The 16,577-nt window shown below is 38.9% G+C and overlaps 1 protein-coding gene across 1 annotated transcript; it reads left to right on the forward strand.

Moving 5' to 3' along the window:
* The first annotated feature begins 4,600 nt into the window (after window positions 1-4,600).
* Window positions 4,601-5,581, forward strand: LOC123952732 (transcription factor RFX3-like). Its single transcript, XM_046022097.1, has 2 exons — window positions 4,601-5,301; window positions 5,377-5,581. Exons 1-2 carry the CDS (start codon window positions 4,828-4,830, stop codon window positions 5,566-5,568), a joined length of 666 nt encoding a protein of 221 aa, XP_045878053.1. The 5' UTR covers window positions 4,601-4,827; the 3' UTR covers window positions 5,569-5,581.
* The last annotated feature ends 10,996 nt before the right edge of the window (window positions 5,582-16,577 follow it).

Below are 16,577 nucleotides of genomic sequence, written 5' to 3' on the forward strand. Positions count from 1 at the left end.
CTACTCATCAATAAAGAGGAATGTTATTAATACACATAATAACATGGATGAATATAAAAATAATTATACAGGGTAAAAGTAGATTTTCGGTAAAGAATATATACTACATGATTTCATTTATACAAAATTCTAGAAAGTGCAAACTAATCTATAGGGACAAAAAGCAGACTACTGTTTATCTGGGACCAGAGAAATGAAAGGACAGAAGACAAACAGGCATAAGGACATGGCATGGAAGTGATGTTATATTTACTATCTTGAATGTGGTAATGGTTTCATAGGTGTATACATATGTTAAAACTCATTGTAGAAGGGTGCCTGGATGGCTTAGTCAGTTCAGCATCCAACTTTTGATTTCTCTCAGATCATGATCTCAGGGTCCTGAGATCGAGTCCGTGTTGGGCTCTAACACTGCACATGGAGCCTACTTAAGGGTCTCTTTCTCTCCCTCTCTGCCTCTCCCCAACTCACACACTCAGAACACTTAATAACTGGCATGCTCATCAAGTTGCATGCTTCATTTTTTTAAGATTTTTTAAAGATTTTATTTATTTGAGAGAGAGAATAGGAGAGAGAGAGCGAGCTCGAGAAGTGGAGGGTCAGAGGCAGAAGTAGACTCCCTGCTGAGCAGGGAGCCTAATGTAGAACTCGATCCCGGGACTCCAGGATCATGACCTGAGTCAAAGGCAGTCGCTTCATGAACTGAGCCACCCAGACGCCCCAAACTGCACACTTTAAATATAGTTAGTTTAATATATGTGAGTTCTACTTCAATAAACTTTCAAAGCAACATGCTGACAGTCAAAGAACACCACTTGAAGAAAGGTTCTAAACATAAAATAGGTAAAAATAAACAAGAAAAAAATAGCTTGTAAACAATAGACTATTTAGGTAGAAGAAAACTAACACACATGCTATCATTCATACATTCAGAGAGATAAGTGAAGATATTACTTTTTTGAAATAAGAAGAACATCAGGGATTCGGGAAGGGGAGGAAGAGGCAGTGGACAACAACAGTTCTGGAAATTAAAAATAATTATTAAGGCTGAAATTTTATAAAAAGTGGCCTTGAAGAAATGTTTTAAAAATTGTGAAGGAAAATTATTTTCTACTTAGAATTCTATACTCAGGTAAACTATCATTCAGAGAGAGAGAAGAACATCTGGGACATTCAAAGCCTCAAAATTATCTGCCATATACTCTATGTTAGTTTCCTATGGCCTCTGTAACAAATTACCACAAACCTGGTAGGTTAAAACAATACATGTTTATTCTCTTAGTCTGGTAGGCCCGAAGTCCAAAATCAGTTCTACTGGGAAAAAGTCAAGGCATGAGCAGAGCTGATTCTTTCTGAAGATTCTAGGAGAGAATGTTTTTTCCAGCTTCTAGAGCTCCATGTTTTGCATTCCCTGATTCATGGTCCCTTCCCCCATCTTTAAAGCCAGCAGTGTGTGTTTTTCAAGTCTCACTGTGCTTCCACATTCACATTTCCTCTCTTATAAGGACCCTTGGGATTCCACAGGACACATTTGGACAATCCAGGGTAATCTCATCACAAAATCCTTAACTTACTCACACTTATAAAGTCCCTTTTGCTATGTTCTGGGGATTAAGCCACAAAGACATTCAAGGAGCCATTGCTCAACCTGCCCTCCCTAAGGACATTATCAGAAGATATATTCCGGTTATTCAGGAAGTAAACATAGAAAAAGAACACATGGGAGCTAGGAAAAAGAGAGAAAAGGGGAATTTCCAGGATAACAAGGCATGTTCCAGGAAGAAAACTGAATAAGTGATTAGAGGAAAATATCCAAGACTGGAAGAAGTCTTAAGACTCTGAGAGAAAAGGCACCATTGATAGACTCTTAGGTGGATGTAGGCCTGAGAGAAACTTTTGCTTTGAGGAAATTTGGGATGAACTGGGGATAGACATATATAATACTAAATAAGCAAAGCTACAAGCAATTATGACCCCACGGAATATAAAAATGTGTACAAAAAATGAAAAACATAGTACGCTGCATGGCTTAACAGTAGTTAGCAACTGCATCATATTACAAACAGTGAATCTCGCCGAAATTATAATCAATTACGATGGAAGAGTGAGCGGATGAGAAGTGTATGGTAATGGTGCTGGTGGTGGGGATTGTGAGACAGAGCTCATATTTCATAGTGGACAGTTAATAGATAATGACTAAAACTGAAATATCAAGTTGTAGCTTGTTCTTTAAGATCATGAAGATAAATACTGAAAGAAAGACTTGAAATCAAGGGGTAGACATGGGAAAGGGGACAGAAGATGGTAGGACACCAGCTTCACTGTGATGCTCAGTGACGGCACCCCCCACTGCAGCCCTGGGCAAGAGATGCTGTTATAAGACTGGAACCTGGAAGTGCTTAACTGAAGACACAACATGGACCAATTATTGTGATCAGCAGTGCGGTTGGAGGGGCCACCAGGGAAGCCTGGCTCACAGAATGATGGAGATGTTTAATACAACACAGCGTTCCTAGAAGCAAAAAACATGGATCTCCAACCAAGGGCATTGTTAAACCAGCCAGCCAAAAGAAATCAAGGACGGATGATTAGGAGACACAGGGCAGCTCCCCCAATAAAAATTAATGGTTCTTTACCCAGGTTCTAGGACAGGACCAGTTTTCTGAGCAGAACTCAATTGACTAAGTGAGAGGCCAGATCCTCAGGAAGAAGGTTCCTACAGCAGTGCAGCAATTATATAAAAGAAAGAGCTCTTCTGCAGAACCACATGGGGTGCAAGTGGCCCTGCTGCTTAGGCCCATATGATCCAGTAGACCATATGTTATTGGAGGATGTCTATGGCAGGAAAATATATTTTATAGAGTAAATGGCAACATTCAGTAGGAGAATCACATTATAGATCACTAGAGTTCTGCATGGCCATGCCATGTGCAGTAAAAAATCATATGCTTTCAAAAAACAGCATCCTCTTCATGATCAGTACCTAGAACTCCTCCCAGGATGATAATGTCTTTACTTTCCTAATGGTCTCTTGACATGAGGAATCCAAAGTAACTAGACAGCAGCTTAAATTTTAATAGGACTCTTTTTTTAAAAAATTTTTATTTACGTATTTGAGAAAGAGAGAGTGAGTGCGCAAGCAGTGGGAGGGGCAGAAGTAAAGGAAGAAGCCCATTCCTCAGTGAGCAGGAATCCTGACATGGGCTTGATCCCAGAACCCCAAGATCATGATCAGGACCCAGAGATCATGACCTGAGCTGAAGGTAGATGCCTAACTGACTGGGCCACCCAGGTGTCCATAATAGGACTTTTATCATGATCCTAATGGAAGAGTTCTTTCTACGGAGACAAAATCCAAGGGTTATGAGGAAGGTAAGCACAAATTTCCTATTTGCTGAAATATAAAGTGTGAAATATAAAAGCACAGATTGAAAGCAAAAACATGAAAAAGATACACCACACAAAGAGTAATTTTAAAAGACTGGTATGACTTTCCTATTAACAGACAAAATAGTCTTTAAAACAAAGAGTATCGCTAGACATAAAGAGGGATATTTCATAATGACAAAAGAGCCAATTAATAAAAACACATAAAAATCCTAAATTTTTGTGTGTTTATGTATATATGTTCCTAAATGTGTATGCCCCAATGGCAGAGTTCAAAACCATATGGAAAACAACAATTAACAAAAGTAGAAGGAGAATAGAAAATGACCGATCCTAGTTGGAGACTTGAACACCTCTCTCTTAGTAACTGATATAAACATACGTAATTAGTAAGAATATAAAAATTTGAACAATATCAACCAGCTTGATTTAGTAGTTGTTTATGGAACACTATATCCAACAACTGAAGAATACACATTCTTGTTAAGCACTTACAGAACATTCATAAAGAAAGACCATATGCTGAGAAATAAAATAAGTCTGAACAAATCAAAATACTGAAACCATAGCATATGTTCTCTGACTACAAGTCAAATAAGTTAGAAATTAATAATAAAATATATGGAGAAAGTCCAAAGAAACTTGAGAATTAACATTTTTAATAACCTTGGGATCAAAGAACAATTCACAAAGAAAACTAGAAAATATGTTGAACTAAATGACAAGGAAAGCACAACACATTAAAATTTAGGGAATTCATCTAAAAGAGGAAATTCATATATAAAAAGGAAATTCATAACTTTAAATATTTATGTTAGAAAACAAGATCTAAAATCATGATTTAAGCTTCCACATTAGGAAGCTAGAAAAGAAAGAGCAAAATAACCCCAAAGTAAGCAGAAGAAAGAAATAAAGATAAAAAAAAAGTTTTTCGGTGAAATAAAGGACAAATAATAGAGAAAATCAATAAAGTCAAAAGTTAGCTCTTTCAAAATATTGGTACAATTGATAAACTGCTAATGATACTGGTCAATAAAAATAAGATGAAAGATTGGGTGGCTGGCTGTCTCAGTATATAAAGCATGTAACTCTTGATCACAGTGATGTAAGTTTGAGCCCCAAGTTGAGGCAGAGATTGCTAGAAAATAAAATCTTTAAAAATAAATAAATAAGCTCTTCCCTCCCCACCCCTCCCCGTGTGAGTGTCTCCCTCTCCCTCTCGCTCCCTCTCTCTCTCTCCCTCTCTCTCTCTTTTGTGAGTTATAGCAACCGTTGCCTTGTGAATCAAGCGCCATAGTCACCGTAGTCCTGGCGACTGTTACCCATCAACAACAACTACTCCTCTCCTCCTCCTCCTCCTCTTCCTCCTCCTCCTCCCCACCACCACCATCTCCATCACCCACCAACAACACCACAATAATCCACAGCCAAGAGACCATCATGCAGACATCAGAGACCGGGTCAGACACAGGTTCGACAGTGACCTTACAGACATCTGTGGCCAGTCAGGCGGCAGTGCCTGCCCAGGTGGTGCAGCAGGTGCCCGTCCAACAACAGGTGCAGCAGGTGCAGACCGTGCAGCAGGTGCAGCATGTGTACCCAGCTCAGGTGCAGTACGTGGAAGGAAGCGACACCGTCTATACCAACGGAGCGATCCGAACAACAACTTATCCTTACACAGAAACGCAGATGTACAGCCAAAACACTGGAGGGAATTACTTTGATACCCAAGGGAGTTCCGCGCAGGTGACTACCGTGGTTTCATCCCACAGCATGGTGGGCACTGGTGGGATTCAGATGGGCGTCACAGGAGGACAACTCATCAGCAGCTCTGGAGGAACCTATCTCATTGGCAATTCCATGGAGAACTCCGGTCACTCTGTGACACATACCACTCGGGCCTCCCCAGCGACAATTGAAATGGCGATTGAGACGCTGCAAAAGTCTGAAGGTCTGTCCACTCACAGAAGCTCTCTCCTCAACAGCCATCTCCAGTGGCTGTTGGACAATTATGAGACAGCAGAAGGAGTGAGCCTTCCCAGAAGCACGTTGTACAACCACTACCTACGACATTGTCAGGAACACAAACTGGACCCAGTCAATGCTGCTTCTTTTGGAAAACTAATAAGGTCAATTTTTATGGGATTACGAACCAGGAGATTGGGAACTAGGTTAGTATGAAAAAATAAGATCGTAAACTAATCCCTCTCTTTCAAACTAAAGCAGTTCAGTATATTTGTTGGAGCAAAAGTGCTTGATTACGGATAACATAAAGAAAAAATAAGGAAATAGCTCAGTGTATACAGTGTCTCATGAAGAGGTCATTATTCACAGAATACTGCGAAACCAGAATGATGCATTGTCTTAAACGTAACTGAGCTCAGCTTTGAGATGAGTTGATTCTCAAATCATAGAGAAATCAGCAAGTCAGACTGTTAGTGGAAGATTTACACATGGTGCCTTAAAAATTAATATAGATCACTATTTTTTCTTTTTAAAAATAATCAGACGAGATGAGTAAGTGATGTAGTCAGTGGAAAACTATCTCCTGACTGTTGCAAAATTATATTGAAATGTCTTTATAAATAGCTCTTTGAATAGGGTGAGAAGTTAAAGCAGAGTTTTCATTTCTGGAGATCAATTAAAAATCATTTGATGAACTTGAAAAATTGGGGAGTTTGAAGCCCTCAGTAATGACATGGTCCTGTTTAACCTCTTACTAGCCTTTTTTAAACTCTTGACTGTGAAACCGTACATGTAGGGAAGTAAAAATATAGTATACCGCCATTGCACGGAAACCAATAATGTGAAAGAAATTCTTAGTTTCTCGCCTCTTTCCTTTGGAAAGAGATATGAGTGTTTTTACTAATCAAAATATCATGAACATAATACTTGGAACTGTGGAGTTTCATTTTGGGCCTTTCTATAATTTTTACAAATTATCATAACATAAATATTTTAAGAAGCTGGGCAGAAGGATATGGATGTTTTTTATTTCCTAAATCCTACAGAAATCCATATTAAAAAGTATAAAAATAAAGATGCTATGCTGTATAACATTAGATGATACACCCTTCATTGGTTTTTAAGTCTCAGCTTCCTAGTGTTCTAGTGAAGAGTATTTAATATTGTTAATAAAACAAAGAGCCCCTCAGTAAATGACTTCCTAGTCAATGCATGCTAAAAAAGGGAGGGGGGGTGTATGTGTCAGTTTCATGGCATTGACGAGGTCTGCCTGTATTCAGAGTGTGAATACTCCTTTCTGTTGCATTTCAAGTGATTTTACCTTCAGGTTGCTGGAGGTTCTCTCATAAATATATTTTCTTCTACCTATACTTGGAAAGATAGTATATTTTAAACCAGAGACTATGATGGCTAAAGGAACTCAAGCTTCTAGTCCCTTGAAAAAAGCTCTTTGTCTCTCTCATGCCCCACCCCCAGAACCACAAACATCTTTATTTGGGGATCTAACCTGCTCTCCCCTTGCCAAAGGCTCCATAGTTATGCATACCACGCCAGTATTTTGAGAGTCTGGGCTTTATTCAACATCGTAATAGTGGTATTGTCATGCTCCCTTTGTTGCTGAGAGGGATTTCAATGGGTCCTATTTTGAGGCTCCTTTCAAACCTTGAAACACATCTTTAAACTAGAAAGGGACAAAATTGGGGTGGTTTGGGTTTGTGAATGAGTGAATCCAACTCTGTATGTACATACTGCAATATTGCAGCTTTACTTTCTGATGTTCTGTTTTCCCCCCTCACCCTGTAACAATTATGTCTCCTGTTCCTTTTAAAATTGGATGTAGTGTTTGCAATTAGAGGTGGAAAGGAAAGCCTAGAAGAATAAGGAGAAAAGAAACCCTATGGGGAAAGTTTAAGCAAGTGCTATGTCACGAAGACAGCAGAACTCTAATGCAGAATTGCTGCAGCGATGAGGGCAAAGCTCCAGAGGGTCTGTCTTGGAGGTGGTTTCTCATTCATCTACTACACCGAGCCCAGGGGACAGAAAGAAAATCTGTATTATAAATCATGAGGCAAACTAACTCAGATGATTCCCCTCCTCCTCCCCTCTCCTCCCTCCCCTTCCCCGTCCTCCTCCTCCTCTTCCTCCTCTTTCTTGATGAACTGTATGCACAGCTATTACTTGTTAATCAATAAAATAATTTGGTGAATTAATCCAAAAAAAAAAAAACATAAATAAATAAATAAATAAATAAGAGAAAAGACTTCACAAATTACCAACATCAAAACCAGATCCTATATATATTAAAGGATGGGGCTATTATAAAGGGGTATTATGAGCAACTTCATGCCAACACATTAAACAATGTTGATTAAATGAATGAATTTTTTGAATAACACAACCTAATACAACTGATAAATTTAGATAGCTATGTGCCTATGAAAGAAAACTGAATTCTTAAATTAAAACCTTTCCACAAAGAAAACCCCTAGCCTAGACAGCTTTATACGTGGATTATATTAAACATTTAAGGAAGAAATAATACCAATACCACATAAACTCTTACAAACTGGAGGAAGATGGAACAGAGACCACCAACTAATTAATTTTATAAGCTTCATGACCTTAAAAACAAAACCTGATAAAAGATATCTCAAGAAAAGAAATATTCAAACCAATATTTCTCATGAAATAGACATAAAATTCTTTAACAAAATATTAACAAATTAAATTAAATAATTTAAAAAGGATATATATTGTGACCAAGTCGAGTTTATCCCAGTAACGCAAAGTTGCTCTGACATTCTAAAATTATGTAATTCACAAATATAATCAATGTAATTAACAAATTTAATGATAAAATCATTTAGTGAGCTCAATAATTAAGGAAAAAGACCACTTGAAAAAATCCAAACCACACTTATGCTTTTAAAAGAACTACCTTAAGAATGGGAAATAAAAGAGAAGCTCTCAATCTGATAAGAGGTGTCTAAGAAAAACCTACAGCTAACATCATGATTAATGATGAATTATTAAACATGTTGCCATTGATGTGGGAGATAAGGCAAGGATGTACATTCTCACCTTTCTATTGAATATCACATTAATTAATGTGTTTGCCAGTGTCATGAGGCAAGAAAGATCAATAAAAGGCATACATATGGGAGTCAAGATGGTGGAGGAGTAGCAGACTGAGATGACAACAGGTCGCAGGAGTTCAGCTAGTTATCAACCCATTCTGAACACCTACAAACCCAACAGGAGATCAAAGAGATGAAGAGCATCAATACTAGAAACAGAAAATTGACCACATTCTGAAAGGTAGGATGTGTGGAGAAGTGAATCTGAAGCAATGGGTAGATAGAATGTGGGGGCAGGGGCTGGCTCCTGGCAAGCAGTAGAGCAGTGGAGCACAAAATGTGAACATTCAAAAGTCTGCTCCACTGAAGGACATCTGTTCCAGAGGACAAGTGGGGGTGGAGCCCTCACGGGGACAGTGTGGTCTCAGGTCCTGAGGGGTCACAAAAGGAATGGGGCTGAATGTAGCAGAGCTCACAAGTATCAGAGCAGGGAAGCTAGCTACAGAGACAGAGCTGAGGAGTAAGCTCTCAGCTTGCAGTTTCCTTAAACTGTGATCCATGGCACAGTCAGACCACTGCCCTTTGAGCAGTGACCCGAAAAGAGGCACATCCAGAGAAACCCACCTTCCTTCTCTAGAGACAGGAATCTGCTAGGTTTGGAGACTCCAAACAGGGCTGTGTGCCAGAGACAGAAATGCTAAATCACAGGCTAGGTGAGCTCAGAGCACAGCTGGACACCAGGGAAATAGGAGTGATTGAGCGCTTTCCTCCAAGGGCACACTGAGTGGGGCCCCGAGCTCTCGGCTCCTGGCTGGAGACTGGGAAGCCACCATTTTCATTCCCATCATCCAGAGCTCTACATAAAGTATTCAGGGCACAAAAACTCCTGAGAGTGAACTGGAGCAGATTACTTAGCTCAGCCCCTGGCAAGGGTGGTAATCTCACCTCAGGCAAAGACATTTGAGAATCACTACAACAAGCTCCTCCCACAGAAGATCAGGAAGAACATCAAGCTAAGACCAAGCTCACTGATCAAGGAAAACAGCGGAATTCCAGAGGAAGGGAAAGCAAAGCTTGGAATTCATGGGTTTCTCCCCATGATTCTTCAGTCTTGCAAAGTTAATTAATTTTTTAAATTTTTTTCTTATTCTAATTTTTTTAACTTTTCTTCTTTCCTCTTTTAACATTTTTAACTAGTTTATCTGAAAAGTACCTTTTCTAAAAAAACCTTTTAAGCCTTCATTATTATAGTCATATTTTATCCTTTGTTGTATCTAACTTTATTCCTAGTATACTTACAGGTTTCTTTCTTCTAAACAATTTTTGGGATACAATTTCTTCTAATATATCAAAATATACCCTAAATCTAGCTCTGGGCTATGTCCTAGTCTCCAGCCTGAGCAAATTCTTTCCACTTTCTTTTTCCAACCAACTTATCCATTCCTTTTTTAGGATTTTTAAAAAAATTATATCTTTACAGTCATATTCCATCCTTACATCATGTTTACATGTTTACATATATATATATATATATATATATATATATATATATATATATATTTCTTTCCTTAAAATTTTGGGAGGTAGTTTCTTCTAAGAGACCAAAATACACCCAAAATCAAGTGAGTGGCTCTGTTCTATTCACCAGTCTAATATATATATATTTTTAAAATTTTTTAAACTTCTTTTTACCCCCTTTCTTCTCCCCCTAATTTGGAATCTCTTCTGAATTAGTTAGCATACATTTTTCTGGGGTCTTTGCCACAATTTTAGTATTTGATTCTCTCATTCATATATTCTTATCTGGATAAAATGACAAGGCAGAAAAACTCACCACAAAAAAAGAAAAAGAGTCAGGACCAAAGACTAGGGACCTAATCAATAGGGACATTGGTAATATGTCAGATCTACAGTTCAGAATGATGATTTTCAAGGTGCTAGCTGGGCTCAAAAAAGGCATGGAAGATATTAGAGAAACACTGCCTGGAGAAATAAAAGCCCTTTCTGGAGAAATAAAAGAACTAAAATTTAACCAAGCTGAAATAAAAAAGGTATTAATGAGGTGCAATAAAAAATGGAGGCTCTTACTCCTATGATAAATGAGACAGAAGAGAGAGTTAGTGATATAGAAGACCAAATGATGGAGAATAAAGAAGATGAGCAGAAGAGGAAGAATAAGAACCCTGTGATACTCTCAATAGATGCTGAAAAAGCATTTGACGGAGGAGCAAGATGGCGGAGAAGTAGCAGGCTGAGACTACATCAGGTAGCAGGAGATCAGCTAGATAACTTATCTAAACATTGCAAATGCCTACAAATCCAACGGGAGATCGAAGAGAAGAAGAACAGCAATTCTAGAAACAGAAAATCAACCACTTTCTGAAAGGTAGGACTGGTAGAGAAGTGACTCCAAAGCGACGAGAAGATAGACCGCAGGGGGAAAGGCCAGTTCCCGGCAAGCGGTGGAGCAACGGAGCACAAAATCGGGACTTTTAAAAGTCTGTTCCACTGAGGGACATTGCTCCAGAGGCTAAACCGGGGTGAAGCCCACACAGGGTCAGCATGGCCCCAGGTCCCACAGGGTCACAGAAGGATCGGGGGTGTCGGAGTGTGGCAGAGCTTGCAGGTATTAAAACGGGGAAACCGGTTACAAATACAGAGCCGAGGAGTGAGCTCTCAGCTCGGGGTTACCTTGAACCAGTCGCAGGCTGGGTGAGCTTGGAGCGAGGCCAGAGGCTGGGGATATGGGAGTGATTGGGCGCTGTTCTCTGGGGGAGCACTGAAGAGTGGGGCCTCAGGCTCTCGGCTCCTCCAGGCCGGAGACTGGGAGGCCACCATTTTCATTCCCTTCCTCTGGAACTCTACGGAAAGCGTTCAGGGAACAAAAGCTCCCGAAAGCGAACCAGAGCAGATTACTTAGCCCGGCCCCTGGTAAGGGCGGTGCAATTCTGCCTCGGGCAAAGACACTTGAGAATCACTGCAACAGGCCCCTCCCCCAGAAGATCAACAAGAAATCCAGCAGGGACCAAGTTCACCTACCAAGGAGAGCAGGTTCAATACCAAGGACAGCAGCGGAATTCCAGAGGAAGAGAAAGCAAACATGGAACACATGGCTTTCTCCCCATGATTCTTTAGTCTTGCAGTTAATTTAATTTTTTTCAATTTTTTTTCCTCTTCTGCTAAATTTTTTTTAATTTTACCCTTTTCTTTTTTAACATTTTTAACTAGTTTATCTAATACATGTATTTTTTTTCTTTTTTATATTTTTCTTTATTTGTTTTCTTTTTTAAATTTTTTTTCTTTTTTTTTTCTGAACCTCTTTTTAACCCCTTTCTCTGCCCCATGATTTGGGGTCTCTTCTGATTTCGTTAAAGTGCATTTTTCCTGGGGTCTTTGCCACCCTTTTAATATTTTACTTGCTCCTTCATATACTCTTATCTGGATAAAATGACAAGGCAGAAAAATTCACCACAAAAAAAAAAGAACAAGAGGCAGTACCAAAGTCTAGGGACCTAATCAATACAGACATTGGTAATATGTCAGATCTAGAGTTCAGAATGACGATTCTCAAGGTTCTAGCCAGGCTCAAAAAAGGCATGGAAGATATTAGAGAAACCCTCTCTGGAGATATAAAAGCCCTTTCTGGAGAAATAAAAGAATTAAAATCTAACCAAGTTGAAATAAAAAAAGCTATTAATGAGGTGCAATAAAAAAATGGAGGCTCTCACTGCTAGGATAAATGAGGCAGAAGAAAGAATTAGTGATATAGAAGGCCAAATGACAGAGAATAAAGAAGCTGAGCAAAAGAGGGACAAACAGCTACTGGACAACGAGGGGAGAATTCGAGAGATAAGTGACACCATAAGATGAAACAACATTACAATAATTGGGATTCCAGAAGAAGAAGAAAGAGAGAGGGGAGCAGAAGGTCTATTGGAGAGAATTATTGGAGAGAATTTCCCTAAATGGCAAAGGGAACAAGCATCAGAATCCAGGAGGTGCAGAGAACCCCCCTCAAAATCAACAAGAATAGGTCCACACTCCGTCACCTAATAGTAAAATTTACAAGCCTTAGTGACAAAGAGAAAATCCTGAAAGCAGCCCGGGAAAAGAAGTCTGTAACATACAATGGTAAAAATATTAGATTGGCAGCAGACTTATCCACAGAGACCTGGCAGGCCAGAAAGAGCTGGCATGATATATTCAGAGCACTAAATGAGAAAAACATGCAGCCAAGAATACTATATCCAGCTAGGCTATCATTGAAAATAGAAGGAGACATAAAAAGCTTCCAGGACAAACAAAAACTGAAAGAATTTGCAAACACCAAACCAGCTCTACAGGAAATATTGAAAGAGGTTCTCTAAGCAAAGAGAGAGCCTAAAAGTAGTAGATCAGAAAGGAACAGAGACAATATACAGTAACAGTCACTTGTTATAGGCAATACAATGGCACTAAATTCATATCTCTCAATAGTTACCCTGAATGTTAATGGACTAAATGCCCCAATCAAAAGACACAGGGTATCAGAATGGATAAAAAAAAAAAAAAACCCCATCTATATGTTGCCTACAAGAAACTCATTTTAGACCCGAAGACACCTCCAGATTTAAAGTGAGGGGTTGGAAAACAGTTTACCATGCTAATGGGCATCAGAAGAAAGCTGGGGTGGCAATCCTTATATCAGATCAATTAGACTTTAAGCCAAAGACTATAATAAGAGAGGAGGAAGGACACTATATCCTACTCAAAGGGTCTGTCCAACAAGAAGATCTAACAGTTTTAAATATCTATGCCCCTAACGTGGGAGCAGCCAACTATATCAACCAATTAATAACAAAATCAAAGAAGCACATCAATAATAATACAATAATAGTAGGGGACTTTAACACTCCCCTCACTGAAATGGACAGATCATCCAAGCAAAAGATCAACAAGGAAATAAAGGCCTTAAATGACACACTGGACCAGATGGACATCACAGATATATTCAGAACATTTCATCCCAAAGCAACAGATTCTTCTCTAGTGCGCATGGAACATTCTCCAGAATAGATCACATCCTGGGTCATAAATTAGGTCTCAACCAGTATCAAAAGATTGGGATCATTCCTGCATATTTTCAGACCACAATGCTCTGAAGCTAGAACTCAATCACAAGAGGAAATTTGGAAAGTATCCAAATACATGGAGACAATAAGCATCCTTCTAGAGAATGAATGGGTCAACCAGGAAATTAAAGAAAAATTGAAAAAATTTATGGAAACAGATGATAATGAAAACACAATGGTTCAAAATCTGTGGGACACAGCAAAGGCAGTCCTGAGAGGAAAATATATAGCGGTACAAGCCTTTCTCAAGAAACAAGAAAGGTCTCAAGTACACAACCTAACCCTACACCTAAAGGAGCTGGAGAAAGAACAAGAAAGAAACCTTAAACCCAGCAGGAGAAGAGAAATCATAAAGATCAGAGCAGAAATCAATGAAATAGATACCAAAAAAACAATAGAACAAATCAACGAAACTAGGAGCTGGTTCTTTGAAAGAATTAATAAGATTGATAAACTCCTGGCCAGACTTATCAAAAAGAAAAGAGAAAGGAACCAAATAAATAAAACCATGAATGAAAGAGGAGAGATCACAACTAACACCAAAGAAATACAGACAATTATAAGAACATACTATGAGCAACTCTACGCCAACAAATTTGACAATCTGGAAGAAATGGATGCATTCCTAGAGGCATATAAACTACCACAACTGAACCAGGAAGAAATAGAAAACCTGAACAGACCCATAACCAGTAAGGAAATTGAAACAGTCATCAAAAATCTCCAAACAAACAAAAGCCCAGGGCCAGATGGCTTCCCAGGAGAATTCTACCAAACATTTAAAGAAGAACTAATTCCTATTCTCCTGAAACTGTTCCAAAAAAATAGAAATGGAAGGAAAACTTCCAAACTCATTTTATGAGGCCAGCATCACCTTGATCCCAAAACCAGACAAGGATCCCATCAAAAAAGAGAACTACAGACCAATATCCTTGATGAACACAGATCCAAAAATTCTCACCAAAATACTAGCCAATAGGATTTAACAGTACATTAAAAGGATTATTCACCACGACCAAGTGGGATTTATTCCAGGGCTGCAAAGTTGGTTCAACATCCGCAAAACAATCAATGTGATACAACACATTAATAAAAGAAAGAAAAAGAACCATATGATACTCTCAAAAGATGCTGAAAAAGCATTTGACAAAGTACAGCATCCCTTCCTGATCAAAACTCTTCAAAGTGTAGGGATAGAGGGCACATACCTCAATATTATCAAAGCCATCTATGAAAAACCCACTACAAATATCATTCTCAGTGGAGAAAAACTGAAAGCTTTTCTGCTAAGGTCAGGAATACGGCAGGGATGTCCATTATCACCACTGCTATTCAACATAGTACTAGAAGTCCTAGCCTCAGCAATCAGACAACAAAAGGAAATTAAAGGCATCCAAATTGGCAAAGAAGAAGTCAAACTATCACTCTTCGCAGATGATATGATACTATATGTGGAAAACCCAAAAGACTCCACTCCAAAACTGCTAGAACTTGTACCGGAATTCAGTAAGGTGTCAGGATATAAAATCAATGCACAAAAATCAGTTGCATTTCTCTACACCAACAACAAGACAGAAGAAAGAGAAATTAAGGAGTCCATCCCATTTACAATTGCACCCAAAACTATAAGATACCTAGGAATAAACCTAACCAAAGAGGCTAAGAATCTATATGCAGAAAACTATAAAGTACTCATGAAAGAAACTGAGGAAGACACAAAGAAATGGAAAAATGTTCCATGCTCCTGGGTTGGAAGAATAAATATTGTGAAAATGTCTATACTACCTAAAGCAATCTACATGTTTAATTCAATCCCTATCAAAATACCATCCATTTTTTTTCAAAGAAATGGAACAAATAATCCTAAAATTTATATGGAACCTGAAAAGACCTCGAATAGCCAAAGGAATATTGAAAAAGAAAGCCAAAGTTGGTGGCATCACAATTCCGGACTTCAAGCTCTATTACAAAGCTGTCGTCATCAAGACAGCATGGTACTGGCACAAAAACAGACACATAGATCAATGGAACAGAATAGAGAGCCCAGAAATAGACCCTCAACTCTATGGTCAACTAATCTTTGACAAAGCAGGAAAGAATGTCCAATGGAAAAAAGACAGCCTCTTCAATAAATGGTGCTGGGAAAATTGGACAGCCACATGCAGAAAGATGAAATCGGACCATTTCCTTATACCACACATGAAAATAGACTCAAAATGGATGAAGGACCTCAATGTGAGAAAGGAATCCATCAAAATCCTTGAGGAGAACACAGGCAGCAACCTCTTTGACCTCAGCCACAGCAACATCTTCTTAGGAACATCGCCAAAGGCAAGGGAAGCAAGGGCAAAAATGAACTATTGGGACTTCAACAAGATCAAAAGCTTTTGCACAGCAAAGGAAACAGTTAACAAAACCAAAAGACAACTGACAGAATGGGAGAAGATATTTGCAAACGACATATCAGATAAAGGGTTAGTGTCCAAAATCTATAAGGAACTTAGCAAACTCAACACCCAAAGAACAAACAATCCAATCAAGTAATGGGCAGAAGATATGAACAGACATTTCTGCAAAGAAGACATCCAGAGGGCCAAGAGACACATGAAAAAGTGCTCCACATCACTCGGCATCAGGGAAATACAAATCAAAACAACAATGAGATATCACCTCACACCAGTCAGAATGGCTAAAATTAACAAGTCAGGAAATGACAGATATTGGCGAGGATGCGGAGAAAGGGAAACCCTCCTGTACTGTTGATGGGAATGCAAGCTGGTGCAACCACTCTGGAAAACAGCATGGAGGTTCCTCAAAATGTTGAAAATAGAACTACCCTATGACCCAGCAATTGCACTACTGGGTATTTACCTAAAGATACAAACGTCGTGATCCGAAGGGGCACGTGCACCCGAATGTTTATAGCAGCAATGTCCACAATAGCCAAACTATGGAAAGAACCTAGATGTCCATCAACAGATGAATGGATAAAGAAGATGTGGTATATATACACGGTGGAATACTATGCAGCCATCAA

The sequence above is a fragment of the Meles meles genome, chromosome 1, assembly GCF_922984935.1.
Source record: "Meles meles chromosome 1, mMelMel3.1 paternal haplotype, whole genome shotgun sequence".
Lineage (NCBI taxonomy): Eukaryota > Metazoa > Chordata > Mammalia > Carnivora > Mustelidae > Meles > Meles meles.